Source organism: Dermacentor variabilis, chromosome 2, assembly GCF_050947875.1.
Source record: "Dermacentor variabilis isolate Ectoservices chromosome 2, ASM5094787v1, whole genome shotgun sequence".
In the NCBI taxonomy this organism is placed as follows: domain Eukaryota; kingdom Metazoa; phylum Arthropoda; class Arachnida; order Ixodida; family Ixodidae; genus Dermacentor; species Dermacentor variabilis.
In genome coordinates, this window is record NC_134569.1 from 28,449,609 (window position 1) to 28,464,846 (window position 15,238).

General features: G+C 43.1%; 1 protein-coding gene across 2 annotated transcripts; it reads left to right on the forward strand.

Annotated features, from left to right (window-relative positions):
• The first annotated feature begins 1,416 nt into the window (after window positions 1-1,416).
• MESR6 (misexpression suppressor of ras 6) lies at window positions 1,417-14,729 on the forward strand. 2 transcript variants are annotated; one of them, XM_075680031.1, is made up of 3 exons: window positions 1,417-1,971; window positions 2,995-3,309; window positions 12,615-14,729. In XM_075680031.1, the coding sequence occupies exons 1-3, from the start codon at window positions 1,651-1,653 to the stop codon at window positions 13,086-13,088; spliced, it is 1,110 nt and encodes a 369-aa protein (XP_075536146.1). In that variant the 5' UTR covers window positions 1,417-1,650; the 3' UTR covers window positions 13,089-14,729. The 2 variants fall into 2 exon arrangements, with proteins under 2 accessions (XP_075536146.1, XP_075536147.1); XM_075680032.1 differs by having other exon boundaries at window positions 12,675-14,729.
• Window positions 14,730-15,238: the final 509 nt, after the last annotated feature.

The window sequence follows — 15,238 nt, forward strand, 5'->3', positions numbered from 1 at the left end:
TTCTCTATAATTCTTCCAGAGCTAATTAAAAAAAAAGAACGTTACTAGAAATCTTTATTTTGCACTTTCGCTTGTTAACTTGTTCTCGGCAAGGTTCTTCCTGCGCATCTTTCGTACACGAGTCCATTTGGTGTGGTTCTTTGTTTGCCAAGTAAGAAAAAGGTGTATCTCACAGGCATACCTGTGAGATACACGCTATTTCATATCTCTTTTGCGCCTTTATGCGTCTTTATGGCAAATGGTAGGAATTATTCACATTTGTACTAGTAAACGGATCCTCCCCCTCATTTGCACGGAAAGTTACCTTGGGTTGGGCCCCCCCTCCCCCCCTCCCCTCCCCAAAAAAAAATGCTGCGTACGTGCCTGCCTCACACACACGTAGCGATATTTGTAGATCTGCAAATATGCAAAATGCAAAATCGACCAATTAACAAGAATTCGCTAACTAACTTTCTAGCTAATCATCTTATGACCCATATTGCAATTTACAAATTCTAGCAGTGGATTTCACAAGGTTGTGTGCTTCAGTGCATGAAACGACGTTTTGTTAACAAATTAACTTGAACGCCAATGCATTTCTCCGCAAAGTTTGGGAATTTATATCTCGAAACTGGTGTCATCTTGAAAATTCGTTCCAAGTGGATCCGCATTACGAACTCCACGGCTACAATTTGCAAATCGCAATATGGACCATAATGTAATTAGTTAAAAACTTAATTGGTGAATGTTTATTAGTTAGCCGATTTTGCATCTCAATTTTTTGTGCAAGTATTGTCCGCTGCTTCGAGTAGACCAGTAGTAGCTCATGAAATAGAATTGCGATATCCTCCACTGGCAACCTTTAAATATTTTTGAAAGTGTTCGCTGAAACACCCTGTATGTACAATCGGTACTGGCCGACAAGAGTCACGGGCGCAGCAAAGCAATTAAAACCATAAAATTTACTACACAGACTTTGGACAGTAAGTCGTCGGGCGAGCTCGTTGGCTCCTTCATTGCCCCTGAGAGCCTGATGTGCCGGAGTCGAGATTAGTAAAACTTGGTGCTCCATTGGGTTGTTTTTGAGGATTCTGACCGGCTCAGTTGAGGTGAGTCCTCTGTTAAAATGGGTGTCCGCGTAACTAACGCGCGCTCGCTAGCAGACGACGCACTTGCAAAATGCAACTAAAGCAAAATTGAAGACGTCATGTTGCATCACCCATGCTTCAGATATGTCTACGGAGTAAAAATGTGTCAATATAATTTTGCTGTTGAAATAAATCACCATTATACGAGTGTACTCGTGCAATCAGTCTCAGCGCCCGCAGCTGAATATGCCGCGAAGCGCGTCTTCACCTGAATTCAGTTCGCTCGCAGCGCCCTCGCACAATTTTTCCACACGCGGCGCCTCAGCGGGAGAGCTACGTTCGGTTCACTCAACCGTTGTCTGTTATGCTCTACACGCATCCATAGCCAAGTTTGTTCTTTATTAACCGTATTATTATTCATGACCATAGCATATAGGTTTTCTGTGTCCATAGGTGTTCCGAGCCATTGTTTGAGCATAAACTGTAAACTTGTAGGAAACCATGCTACTTGCGCCGCTTGCCGGGTTTGCTTGCTTGCTTTGTTTTCAATGAATGCGTGAACACCGGCGGCACATTTAGTACAATGGGTCGCGCTATTCCGGTTCATGTGGTTGAGCCACACTTTCATGCATTGGATTACATCTACCGTGCCATTGGGTCCAAGAAATTGAACTTCGATGGCCTGCTATTGATTCATTTCGATGCCCATCCGGACCTTGTGATTCCTCCCCAGCTCGAACCGCAAAAGATCCAGGACCGTGAACATGTGATGTCATCTATTGACATTGAAAGCTGGATTATGCCTGGTGCTTTGGCAGGTCACTTTGACCGCCTGCTTTGGGTTCGTTCACCCTGGTCAGATCAATTGCCCGACGGAGACCACTGCTTTCTAATTGGCGAAAAGGCAAGTTCAACAGTGCTTCGCTTGCATGAAGCTTCAAGCCAGGATTCAGCTACGCGTGCTTCATCGTTTCGGTGCCGCCTTAAGTTGAGCCTTTGTTATCGTGCGTTTCCTTGTTCCCCAGTGCTGTCAGCTTTATCAAGTCCGGTTTGTGTACAGTTAACTTACTTTGCTTGTTTTGGGAACTGCGGGTGTTGACAGTGTTATCTTGAGCGATAAGTTTCTTGCATTTATGCTCTGCCCAGAACACATTTTAGAAGCTGTGCCATATTTGCCATGTCATATTAAGAGTGTGCTGCTGGCAAAATATTTATGCGCAGGAAGACTCCCAAATTATGGTCAAATGTTCCAGAGTAAATGTCGTACAAGTGACTAAGAATTCCTAGCGTGGTTGTCAACGCCTCGTATGGGAAATTGCTGCGGAAACAAGCATACCCCATGGTAACTTGCCATCACTTAACTGTAACCTGGGGTACATTTTCATACCTTATAGTTAAACCACATGCGATAGTTAGGAAGGAAACAGTACGAGTGCTAAATTCCATTACGTTTACTGCCGTTCCCTGTATTGCTTAACTTTACGCTCTACAAAAGTCAAGCCAACAATGCCGAACGTGTGTCCTTATCCGGGATGCATGTTGTGCTAAACTTCGCAAATACCATTCATTGAGAGTGAGTGAGCTGATTAGTCGCTCCACGATTAGCCGTTCCATGAGCAACCCGCCGCGGTTGCTTAGTGGCTATGGTATCGGGCTGCTTAGCACGAGGTCGCGAGCTCGAATCCCGCCCACGGCGGCCGAATTTCGATGGGGGCGAAATGCGAAAACGCCCGTGTACTTAGATTTAGGTGCACGTTAGAGAACCCCAGGTGGTCAAAATTCCGGAGTACCCCCACTATGGCGTGCCTCATGATCAGGTCATGGTTTCGGTACGTAAAACACCATAATTTAATCCTAAAAAATTTTCCATTAGCCATCACGCACTAGCAAAAACACTTATCCTTGCAGCCTTATACGTGTTTTCCAGGATGGACGTGCCAAGGTTTCCAGTGCACTGCCATACTTCCTGAGTGAGTGTGCTTGGGCACCTAGTGAAGAGCTGTCCGGTGCACACGGGGTGACTCTGAGGGTGCGGCCACTGGACTGGCTACTCATGCAGCGAGCCCTGGATGAGACCTGGCGGCCAAGCAGCTCACGACAGCTGGTGCTCGACATTGATCTTGACTTTTACAGCACGCAGGACCCCTTCTCACTCATGTTCACTGCCAGCCAGATGGCCATGCTGCGAAAACTTTACCACTGGGACTGGCCAAAAGATGTGCGTGATGCACAGAAGATCAAGGTTGGTTGCCACACCACTTAGGTAGCCTTAGAAGCTGTGTAACATGACACAATCAATCATTGAATATGTGGATGCCCCCGTTAGTAGTTGAAATTAGCTGATAAAGGATATCAATCACATTTCTAGTTGTGCAAGGCCACCACTTACACACTTGAGCTGCATTTACATACGAATGCAACAGCAGTGTATTGCCCTTCGTTTTAAACAAGCAGGAGCCCATCTCTGGAGAGAGCGTTTTGCTGGTGAGATAAGAGCACAGGCGAGCAACTGTCTCACTTTTACTCTCTCCCTCGATGCAATATGCCAGTGTTTACATGCATCGCATGAGTTTGCTTATCGTCCTTGATCTGCCCCTCTTCCGGCCCATAATTCGATTTGCTTTCCTAGCACATTACCGCCGTGTACATGGATCCAATGGTCAAGAAATGCAATGCAATGTGCCACTTGCCGCACTGATATAAATGCAGCTTTAGCGTCTTGGTGCACATGTGCACAGTGCGGATGCAGTCCTGTGCAAGAAATGATTCCAGTAGAGAAACAGAGACTGAACATGGCATCTGGCATAATTTTCTATTATTTTCTAACAGGTAAATGTAAATTAACTTTAATTGGTTAGTAAAGGCACTGTTCTGGCAAGGTTTGTATCGATTCACAATGATGACCACATCCCTGGCAGTATGTTTGAGCACCATCAAACAGTTTCAGGAGGAAAGCAAGCTGTCCATCTGTTATTGGGCCAAGCAGTGACAATAACAGCACGCATGTTCTTTTCATTTCTAGCAGCCCGTGGCATTTATTGCATACTAGCATCAAGGAAACGCGCTGCTCCGACCAGCAAGCCTGAGATGAACAGCTTGGTTTGGCTACTGAGACTGTTTAATGGCACTACTATCCCGCGAATGCTACATAGCATTCGCGGGGTAGTAGTGCCATCAAACAGCCACATAAACTTCACCTTCTATTGAGCGATCATCGACATACCAAGACTGCTTCCGACACATACGTGAAAACCCAGAAACTTGCAAAGAACAACTTTTTGTCCTCTACTTTACCATCTATTTTGAAAACAAATGTTAAAAAGTTCTGGCACATTATACACCCTGCACACGACCCTTTAATTACATTGCAAGATACCTCCGGAAACATAATCCCAAATAATCTTTGTGCTACCGCACTGAATAGAGCACTCATTGAGAGCTTTTCCTCGAGCGTAACAGTTGATCTTCCAGATATGCCGCACCACAGATTTTCCATTATGTCGCCAATAACTATTGATGCTCCTGGCGTTGCTAAATTAAGTCTTTAAACCACGATTCATCGCTGGGGTGTTATGAAATTAGTTCTAAATTCCTAAAAAGTACTTGCACTTATAGTTCATTTATACTAACAAAACTGCTTCAGCAGTTGCTCGATTTATCAAGCCTTCCTAACGACTGGAAAATCGGGAAGGTGGTCCCACTTTACAAATCCGGTAATAAGCATGTGCCTCAAAATTATCCTCCCATTTCACTCACTAGCACATGCTGCTAGCACATGATAACTCTTTCTTTTTCTTCTTCACAGCATGGTTTCCGTCAAACATATTCCTGCGAAACGCAGTTACTGTCATTCTCTGATAAATTACATTGCATTCTTGACCAGTCAGTGGTGATTGCATCTTTTTAGACTTTTCGAAAGCTTTTGATAAAGTGTGCCATCAATTGTTGCTTTATAAATTAAGTCATCTTAATCTTGATCCACATGTCTTTAGATGGATTCAATCTTTCCTTCTCAACCGTTAGCAGTTTGTTTTCACTAATGGCACAACCTCACCGCTTACTAACGTGCTAGCTGGTGTACCGCAAGGATCCATCCTCGGACCACTTCTATTTTTAATTTATATTAATGACCTTCCGTCCACCCTATCTTCTGCCATCCTTTTTGCTCACGACTGTGTAATTTTCCGAGAAATATGTAACCTCAACGACATTAATACTCTCCAGACCGATCTTAATTTGGTCTCTAACTGGTGCACAATGTGGAAAATGAAATTAAATATTAACAAATGTAAGTTCATGCGTGTTTCTCGCTGCTCTAACACTTCCCCTTCTTATTGTCTTAATGGCATTCCTCTTGATTCCTTTGCATCATATAAATATCTAGATGTACATATATCACGAAACTTAACATGGAATGCCCATAATAATACGTTACTAATATCGGTAATTGCATGTTAGGGTATTTACGTCGCAACTTCTCTGCTGCTCCATCGTCCTTAAAGCTCCTACTTTACAAATCACTAATACGACCTAAGGGACCCTGGGCATGAAAATCTTGTATATTCTCTCGAACTTATACTAGATAACTCCGCTTCATCTTTTCAAATTACAACCGTACCGCAAGTATCACAGCCGTGAAAACCCCCTAACCGTTCTCTCCCATCTTTAAAAATTCGATGGAAAATCGATTGCCTCACTCTATTCCACAAGGTATATCATCACATCACGCTACACGACGATTTTATTTCACCACCAGAATACATCTCCCATTGCATTGATCATTGGCACAAGGTTGGCATAAAAAAATTCAATACTAAAGCTTTTTTTCAGTCCTACCTTCCCCAGACATCTGTCGAATGGAACTGCCTCCCTCCCAATATTGCAGCCATTCAAGGTAATCAACGATTTTGCGATGCACTAACAACCTTCGTTTATTTTGGAGAATGTTGAAATTATGTTCTAACAAAATTCACTGTATTGTATTGATTGTATTTGTAACCTATATTACCCACTCCCCTCTGTAATGCCTTTGGCCCTGAGGGTATAATAAATAAATAAATAAATAAATAAATAAATAAACGATAACTCCGTATATAATTACTGTATATGGCTCTAGCACATGTAGGTGCACAGTCACATGTTGCTTTTCATATTTTGCAATCTTTAAGGAAACACATAATCTGTACCTTGCTGGAAACACCTCATTTTGACAGCTCTCACAATTCTTTGCAATCCATTACATCTTGCCAATTATAATGATTATTTTAATTACTGATTGTATGGCAGGGACTAAAATATTACTGCTGGTTTCTCAGCAAGACCCTCAACAACATGTAGTTGGTCTTATTCGCATAGAATAATCTCGCCTTTTTTTAAAAACCTGCTGGTGCATGATAGTTGGGGCACCCTGTATACCGTATGTGAGTGTGTGTTCAGAGAGAGCAATGTTTATCACCAGCCAGGTGTGCCATGCCCAAATGTCAACTGTGTCTGCCAGTTAATTGCCCTGGCACATTCACATAACTGGGACATCAGTCGCACGAGCAAGCATCATGCAGCTATGGATTCCTGTGGCCTGTTGGCAGCAGCTAAATCAAACCTTGGGGGGAGGGTAAACAAAAATACATCAACAATAACTAGGTGAGTTGGAATGTGTTCATAACGTATTAGTGCTATAAACACAGACCGAGAATAAGGGAAAGGAAATTCAAAGCTTGATGGCGTTCCATTTAACTGTGTAAACTACAGACCTTGTGGTGCAGGACTGATATGGTTCCATTAGAACATTTCAGTGCGTAAACATTTCCATGCCTACCTAACACGGAAACCCATTGGTTAGTCACATAAAACAAATCGCTATAAAAAAATAATGTATAAAGCAAAATAAATTCGAAAGGAAAAACATTGGCGGTGGCGAGTTTCGAACCTACACCCCCATGCTCAGAGGCCGAGTGTCTTTCCCACTGGGCTAAACACCCGTTTTTTTTTTCTTTATTACATGGAAAGCAAAACTGAAAGTGTATTACAATGTTGACACAACTACACACTTAAAACTCGCGCAAACACACACTTGCACCCAACAAGTGCATCCAGTCTGGCGGAGGGTCCTGCGCAGCGTACACACTTCTTACATAGGCAGCACTTTCACGAAAGAAGGATTTTGTAGATCGCGGGCTTTCGGCATGGCGATCACACAGTCTACTTCTCCACAAGCTATATAAGCCAAGTACTATGAACATGTCATAGGGAGGGCCACCCGTAACCTTAAATGGTAGAAACCTAATTGAATATGGAGTTATGTCAATGTCCTTTTTAAGTGTCCGTTGGAGAATGTCCCAAAAAAATACAGCGTCCCTACAGTCTATGGATCTATCGTTTCGGCACGTGGACAGAGCCGACAGTTTGTTGACCACGGCACAAAGCAACCCCTCGAATTTAACCAAGTTTTAACAGGAAGTGTTTCTGAATGTAATTTAAAGAAAAATGTTTTTACTCCAGGAGGTACACACATTTTTTGGACGCGCTTAAGTATATCCTGATAAGGTCGGCCTAAATAAGGTGCACGATACAAAGGATCTGGGAATATAGAGTCCACCAGTGCCGCAGAAATTGCTTTTCGACTGGCAGTGAACACTTACTCCAGGCTGAATCTAACTTTCAAGAAAATAAATGTGTCAACAACCTCTTTGAGGAAGCCTCAAGGAGCCTGTGAGACATCTTTGACATTTGATGACACTACTATATCAGGAGCATAATGAACTAAACAGAGTTGCAACATTTCACCCAAAAACGGATGGTCACTGTCTTGAAAGAAAAACAGACGAGAAACAATTTGCCTGATAAAGAGGTGTACTAATCCTAGGCCACCATGTTCAAGGGGGAAGAACAGATTGTCGCGCTGCATTGATTCACAGCTCGAACTCCAAATGAATGTTGCAAATACGTGATGCAGTGCCTGAAGGCGAACTCGTGAGCAGTGCAGTACTTGCAGCACATATATAAGACGGGAAGCTAAGAACATGTTGCACACTTCAGCACGAATGAACATTGACAAATTCAGCCCTCGCCATGAATTCACTTTACGTTGAATTTTGCCAACTTCTCCCGACCAATGAGCGTTGCTATTTCTATGCTGTGAGAGAGGCACACCTAAATAATGCAGATCCTCTTTCCATTGAATGCCTGCGTAATGTGATGGCATTGTGGCCCATAATCCAAACCAGAAACCTGAACTTTTTTCAAAGTTAACGCTTGCACCTGACGCCGCACAAAATTCTTGTGTATTTGCAAGCGCAGTCTTTACACTCTTTTTATCGGTGCAAAAAAAAGGCCACGTCATCTGCATACGCAAGAACCCGAACCTCATTAGTCAGTAATTTAAACCCTTGGAAATTTTGTTCTTTAAGAATGCTCATACAAAGTGGCTCTAAATACAAGCAGAACAGAAGCGGTGACAAAGGGCATCCTTGTCGTACTAATGATAAAAGCCTAATCGGATCGGAGAGAGAGCCATTCACTATCAGTCTCGTTGATCCATTAGAATAACATATCCTGACACCTCTAAGGAGCCGAGATCCGTTATTTATATGCTCTAGTACAGTAAACAGGAATGAGTGATTCACCAAGTTGAACGCCTTAGCCAGATCTAGCTGCACCATTGCCACCTGTCCAATCCCCTCAGCTAAACACTCTAGCACCAATCTCACAACATGAATGTTCGTCTGAATGAACCGGCCGCTGATGCCACATGTTTGATGATCACCGACCACAGACCTTATTACAGCTTGCAAACAGTTAGCTAATACCTTAGCAAAAATTTTATAATCCACATTGCATAAGGAGATAGGCCGATATCCGTCAACTTTTTGCAATTTAGTCTCATCATCGCTTTTGGCTATAAGGACGGTGTGTCCTTCGTACATTGTGGTGGTTAGGTACCCTGCTTCTAAGGTCTCTTGGTACACCTGAAGTAATAATGGCGATAAGAGGGAACGAAAACACTGATAAAATTTGGCAGTAAGGCCATCCGGGCCGGGCGTCTTGACCTTCACTAACGAATCGATGCATGCAGTTAGCTCATTAATATCAATGTTTTCATTTGTATAATCATAATCATCTTGATTTAACTGGGGCAGCAATGATACAATTTTTTTGGCAGCATCTGTATCCAATGGTTTATGGTCTCGAAATAGTTTTTGATAATGTTAAAAAAATGCTTTAGTTATTAGAGTAGGCTCATTGACAATGATTCCACCATACTCTATCTCTAGTATTTGTTTAGACAGCTCGTGTCGGCGCTCATCACCAAGGGCCCTACTGCAAGGCTGTTCTTCCAGGAAACGCTGCTCTCGCGCACGCACTAGTGCACCTCTGTATTTTTCTGCGCTCGGAGTTTGTAACTGTGCCTTGACCTTATAAATATCATCAATATATTGACCCGGATGTAGGCATGCAAGCTCATGTAATTCACTCAAAAGTCTATGCAATGCTTTGTAATTATTCTTTTTTTCCAAGGCTAATATTGATGATTCTTCAATAGCTATCATTTTAGCTTCCTGTTTGAATAATTCCCACAAAGCAAAGAGTGGCAAGTCCTTGCGGCATGACACATGAGCTATGAGCTCAGTAACACGATTTAAGAAACACTCACGAGAAAGTAACTGGTTGTTAAACTTCCACAGCTCCCAACACCGACTTTGGTAACGACGGCTGCCAAACAGTGCTGACACTAGGCAATGGTCATTAAAAAATATAGGGTGCACAGTGTAACTATAAGTAAGTGGTAGCGCACTAAGTGAAACATAAATTCGGTCAATCCTTGCATGCGAGGTACCCTGGAAGTGTGTATATCGGCATCCTGTCTTTTCATTTTCCCCAATGTCCACAAGCTGATAATCACATATCAGGCGTTGCAAAGCATCACTACTTCGATCGTGTCTCAGCTTCAGTGGCGTACGATCTTGCGCGTTGCATACACAGTTAAAGTCTCCGAAGAGGACTAATGCACGATCAGTACAAAACTGATGTTCTAGAGATAAGAAACACTCACGTTCACGTAACTTGTTCGGGGCATAAACGCACATAAATCTAAAACTGCAACTCGTGCCACAGATATCAATATCGCAACAGATTAGGCGCCCTTCCCTATCTGTAAACAAACGTAGCAAATTACATTGTAAATGCTTGCTAACAAATAACATACAACCTGCGGAAACGCCTACTGCATGGCTGACACAAACATTATAGTCAGATAGGAAAGGAGATAGAGCTACTTCTGTGTTTTCGTCGGATTCAATCTTTGTTTCTTGGATAGCAGCAATATCTAATTTTCTATTGTGTAACAAATGTAGAAGCTGTACTTTCCGTCGCTTATTTTGTAAGTCACAGACATTTAAAGTGCCAAAATGGAAGGGAAGAGCGCCCGCCATGATTACCTATGTAGGTGCAGCGTTTAAACGCTGCTCCAGAGGTGCACCACTCCCTTCACGATGAGGTGATGCACTATGGACCTTTTGGTGCACGTTAACACAAGGGACATCTGCAGGAGTAGGTGTTCCCCGGAGCGGCTTTGTTAACTTTGACACTTTGGGAATGCGAGCCTCCTTTCCCGAGAGAGATGGATTGTCAGATGGCGCTGGACGCTTCTTAGCGGCCTCGCACATCGATCCAGATTCCACTGACGGTGAGCGATCTTGATTTGGTGGCGATTCTGCCCATGACACGGTTGGTTCGTCTTCAGGCGCCTTAGTCTCATCTTCGCTTGCAGGCTTCTGGCTGAGGCTAATTTCGGCCGATGACGGCTTAATCTGTTCTTGTCGATGAGTCTCAGGGAGTGTTTCGCCAGTTGCATCCACAACTTCGCTCACGTCCATTAGATGATCGGTGATGGTATCCATCCTCAGCTGGTCTATTTCCACGAAGCTTGTCGGCGTAGGTTCCGACACATGCATCTGCAGGGTGACCGTAGCGGTGACAGTTACTGCAGCGCGGTGTTCTACAATGTCGTCAGATATGCCCAACTCTGTTGCACCGGAGGCAAAGTGGTGGTCGCCCAGGAACCAAGATGAGGCACTGGTGGCTGTGTGTGCTCAATAGATGTGGCAGATTACTGGCAGAAACCCCATCTTTCAGTGTGAACGCTACGTCTCGATCAGTCATTTGCCAGCCCTCCATGCCGTCACACCGCCACATTTCTCTCGTGATGGACTTCACTGTGCCATATGGCTCTAGTGCTTCAACAATCCGTCTCTGTTCGAGGTGTAGGGGAAGCCAAAGAAGCTTCATCTTGATATTTTTGCATTCCGGGTCTATGACAAGGCACTTGAGGCCCTTCACCAGCAACTCGCCTTTGTCGACAAGTTTCTGTTTCGCGATGCTGTTGACATATGTGACGAACCACAAATGGCTCATCTGGTATTGTCCAGCGCCGAGGATACCAGTTGCATTTGGCACTGAAAGGAGTGCATCGCGAAAGTCCGGGGCCCGATTTGGCCGCCCTGCCAGGTCAGCATGCAGGAAAACTGAATTGAGAACGGTATTTCCAGTCGGTAGACGAGAGAGAACGACTTTATAATTACCGGAATCAGTAGTTGACGGTGGGTTTGATCCTCGGCCGAGGGCCGATGCGCTGTTTCCAGCGGAGCTCATCGCAAACGTGGCCGTTCGAACAAGCCTCTTCTTCTTCCACTGGGCTAAACACCCGTGCTCGCTGAAGGTGAATATATCTGAACTATATGAATGTGTTGTACCAGCGGTACAAAACAAATGGCAAAAGAGAACAGTTTCTATGAAGGCTCTGTCGAAAGATTTCGCGATGCAGAATAAAAGCCATCTCTAGGACTACATGTAGAGCCGACTTGGAGTATTGTAGACAGAAAAATTCTGATTTTGGGAAAATTTAATGCCAAATACGCCACATCCCCGACGAGTTTCGGTGGTTGCACGATGTGCCTTCCGTTGGAGGCGTTCCTTCGCCGACCGAAATTCCGCAGATCTGTGAGGACTCATGTACTTCATGTCACACAATGCAGACAGATAAGCAGTCAGCGAGTTGATAAGGAGTCATGAAGGGTTATATGAGACTCATCACTGTTGATAATGGTTCGATGGGGATGAATAAGGTGCTGAAGAGCGATAAGGACTTATAATGGTCAGAGAAATTCTGAAAAAAAAAGGTTAATATGAACTGATAAGAGTTGAGGATCAAATCATGTCCAATAGGGGTTGACAAGGATTGGATCAATTGTGATAAGGTCGATACTGACTGATAAGGGTTGACAAGGCTCCAATCGAGTTTTATAAGATTGATAACTGATAAAGGTTGATAAGGCTCGGATCTAGTCCGAAAAGGGTTGACTAGGGTTCATACTTGTCATATAAAGTTTCATAACATTAATGACGATGCTGGGCTACATGGAGATGAGCAACTGGCACAATGCTTACGTATACTTAGACAACTATCAGAGGAGTTTCTGCGCGAATATTTTTCTTTTGAAACCCCATCAATGTTTTCTTCTATAGTCAAACTTTTTTGCCACACTGCTGCAGGAAGCTCAAGATGGTCGTGCTAGGCAACTTGAACACCTGAGGACCTGTCTTAACTACCAGTTGCAGGACAGCAAGAACCTGGAGCAGCCAGTCGATGAAAACAGCCTCGGAGAGCCTTCATACCCAGCTGAGCTGGTGGCTTTATGCAGTGACCTGAAGGAACGTCCCCCAATAGGAGAAACTCTGCATGCAGACTTGGTTCACGATGCTGGTTGCACGTGCGACTTGGATTCTACATTACCTCACCACCGAAGCTCAAAGCAGGAAGTCTTGGATCTCATTGCCAGCACAGCTCGTTTTCTCCAGAGCTTGTGTGCAGCACCAGCAGTGATAACGATAGCTCGTTCCAGCATTGATGCTTACTGTCCGCCGGAAGAAGTTGACTTCATTCAGCATTCAGTGATTGACATGCTTAGGAGTGTGTATGGTGAACTGGACGTGCAGTTAGATTACGACAGTGCTGGCGATGCATAATTTTTTACACATCGTAAAAATCGAAGTGCGAGCGTGCAAAGCTGTTAGTAGTGTGGAAAATATGGGCGGTGTTCATGTGATCTGTTCAAAGTTATAGTATAAATACCGTCTTTCTGAGGCACCTGCAATGTGGCTGTGTGTGCTATTTTTGAAGTTGCATTTCAGAAAATTATGAAACTGATTTGCAAGTAATGTGAGGAATTCTTTTGAAAAGAAATTTGTGTAATCAACCAAGCTTTCCAATTCGAAACTGTATGGCCAATGCTTCTACGGTCACTGTCATTCAAGACGTTTTTCAATATCACAGTGATGGAGAGTGCAAAAGTACCTGCTGTCGAGGTTTGTGGTTGATCTAGTCAACATTGTAAACAGGCTTTTCATGTATTTTTGGCAAAGGACAGATTGCATTGTAGGCCATATCAGGAAGAGGAATAATGCATAACAAATTGAGCACTAATAAGGTCTTGCAACACTGTTGTGTGTTGTTCTTTCCAGAATGTACAATAAACATGTGTGAAGCTTTCTATACCTCATGCATTTCCCTAGAATATTTTTAACAGTACAGGCATTCTTGCATTCTGCTCCTGTTAGAATTGGGCTGCCACTGCTTGAAGTCAAATTTGCAATTTTGCAGCAGAATGTCATAACCATTATGGCAGCTCAGAAGTGTCTTTTCTGAAAAATGACTGCCTTCAATATTGAAATATAAACATATGCATTACAGTTTTTAAATAGACGGTGAAAACTCTTGTGAACTAACTACATTGTGAAATATAAAAATATAAAAATTTTGTCTGCTTTGATAAATGCTTACTCAAATGTAGTTTGTACAGCTGTAGTTTGCAACTTTGTAGCTGTAACTTTGACAACTATGCAGGGCCGGTATTTTGCAGCGATGCTTTTTCCAATGCCTTTTGGTGCTTTTGACGTTTGTGAGTGGCCATGTTCCAGGCCCTGCACGGGCCAGAGCATGTCCACTAGCGAACGCTAAATGCACCGGAAGGTATTTGCATCCGGAAAAGGCATCGTTACAAAATACTGGCCCAGATATTTAATACTTTGTGAAAAATTTGCTAAGAACCAGTTCAGCCCTTGAGCTGCTTCTACCAAAGAATAGCCAAGGTGTGACCTTGTTTATGGGTGTTTGTTAGAAACAAGCATCTGAGAAAGCTATGACAAAATGTGTATGTATAAATCAACACCACACTCCCAGAATATATCTAATACACACAGTGTGTGCGGAGGTGGGCTGGGCAGAGAAATTTGAGTAAAAAATAGCTTGAGCTATGTCAGATTAACTGCAGCATTGGATGACCTTAGCAAATTTGTATCTAATAATCTTGATCATGTTTCAACATTTGACATGTTAAATTAAGTGCAGCTGTTCAACAATCCAAATTATTTTTGTTTCTTTGTCTGAACTTGCACTATAAATGTACTTATGCTGTAGTGACATGCCATTTTAATTTAGTTTATTTAGCATTGTTCAAGGTGTCTAACATCAGAGAAAAACCTGGTGAAGCTGTCTTCAGGGAATTTGGCAGTTCTCGAAAATTTGGGGGGAAAACTGAATTTTTACCCTCATGGCTTTGAACCGTAAATTATTTGTCTAAAGGTCTATCGTCGTTTTCTGTGTGCCAATATATCACTTTGTTGCTAGCTGGTGCTCCTTAGTTTAGATACCCCTGCTCAAACAGATGAGTTGACGTAATCTACACGCAACATTCCTCTCTATGAATGAGCCAGTGCTGTCACACCAGAGGTTCCATAGACCACAACAGGTGGCGCCACTTGGGTTTTCTCATTTTGTCACAAAAGCTCTGTTCTCGCTACAAATGATGAATTCGTTATTACAAAAGCCTAATCTTTCAATGTAGTTTGACTGAATACTTTTCTGTAGTGTTCCTTAAATGTCAGCATATTTACAGCTTACTGCAACTTTGCAAGCGATAAACCACCCATTTTGTCCATGCACTGGAAAAATCAAGAAATACAAAAGTGCAGACATTGTAGTACTTCATCAAACTATCATTTCAAATATCTGCCAACAAAGGCTTCCTGGTTGCCTGCCACCATGCTATTGTGTTGCTGCTACAAACGTGTTAGCCAAAGACTATAGAAAAATGTATATGCACTTTTTCTGTGATGCT

What these genes read in the sequence shown, in the direction of transcription:
- MESR6 (XM_075680031.1), top strand. Translation starts at nt 1,651, where the DNA reads ATGGGTCGCGCTATTCCGGTTCATGTGGTTGAGCCACACTTTCATGCA. An exon ending in GCTTTCTAATTGGCGAAAAG is followed by an intron (nt 1,972 to 2,994) that starts GCAAGTTCAACA and finishes CGTGTTTTCCAG; the next exon opens with GATGGACGTGCCAAGGTTTC. An exon ending in GTGATGCACAGAAGATCAAG is followed by an intron (nt 3,310 to 12,614) that starts GTTGGTTGCCAC and finishes ACACTGCTGCAG; the next exon opens with GAAGCTCAAGATGGTCGTGC.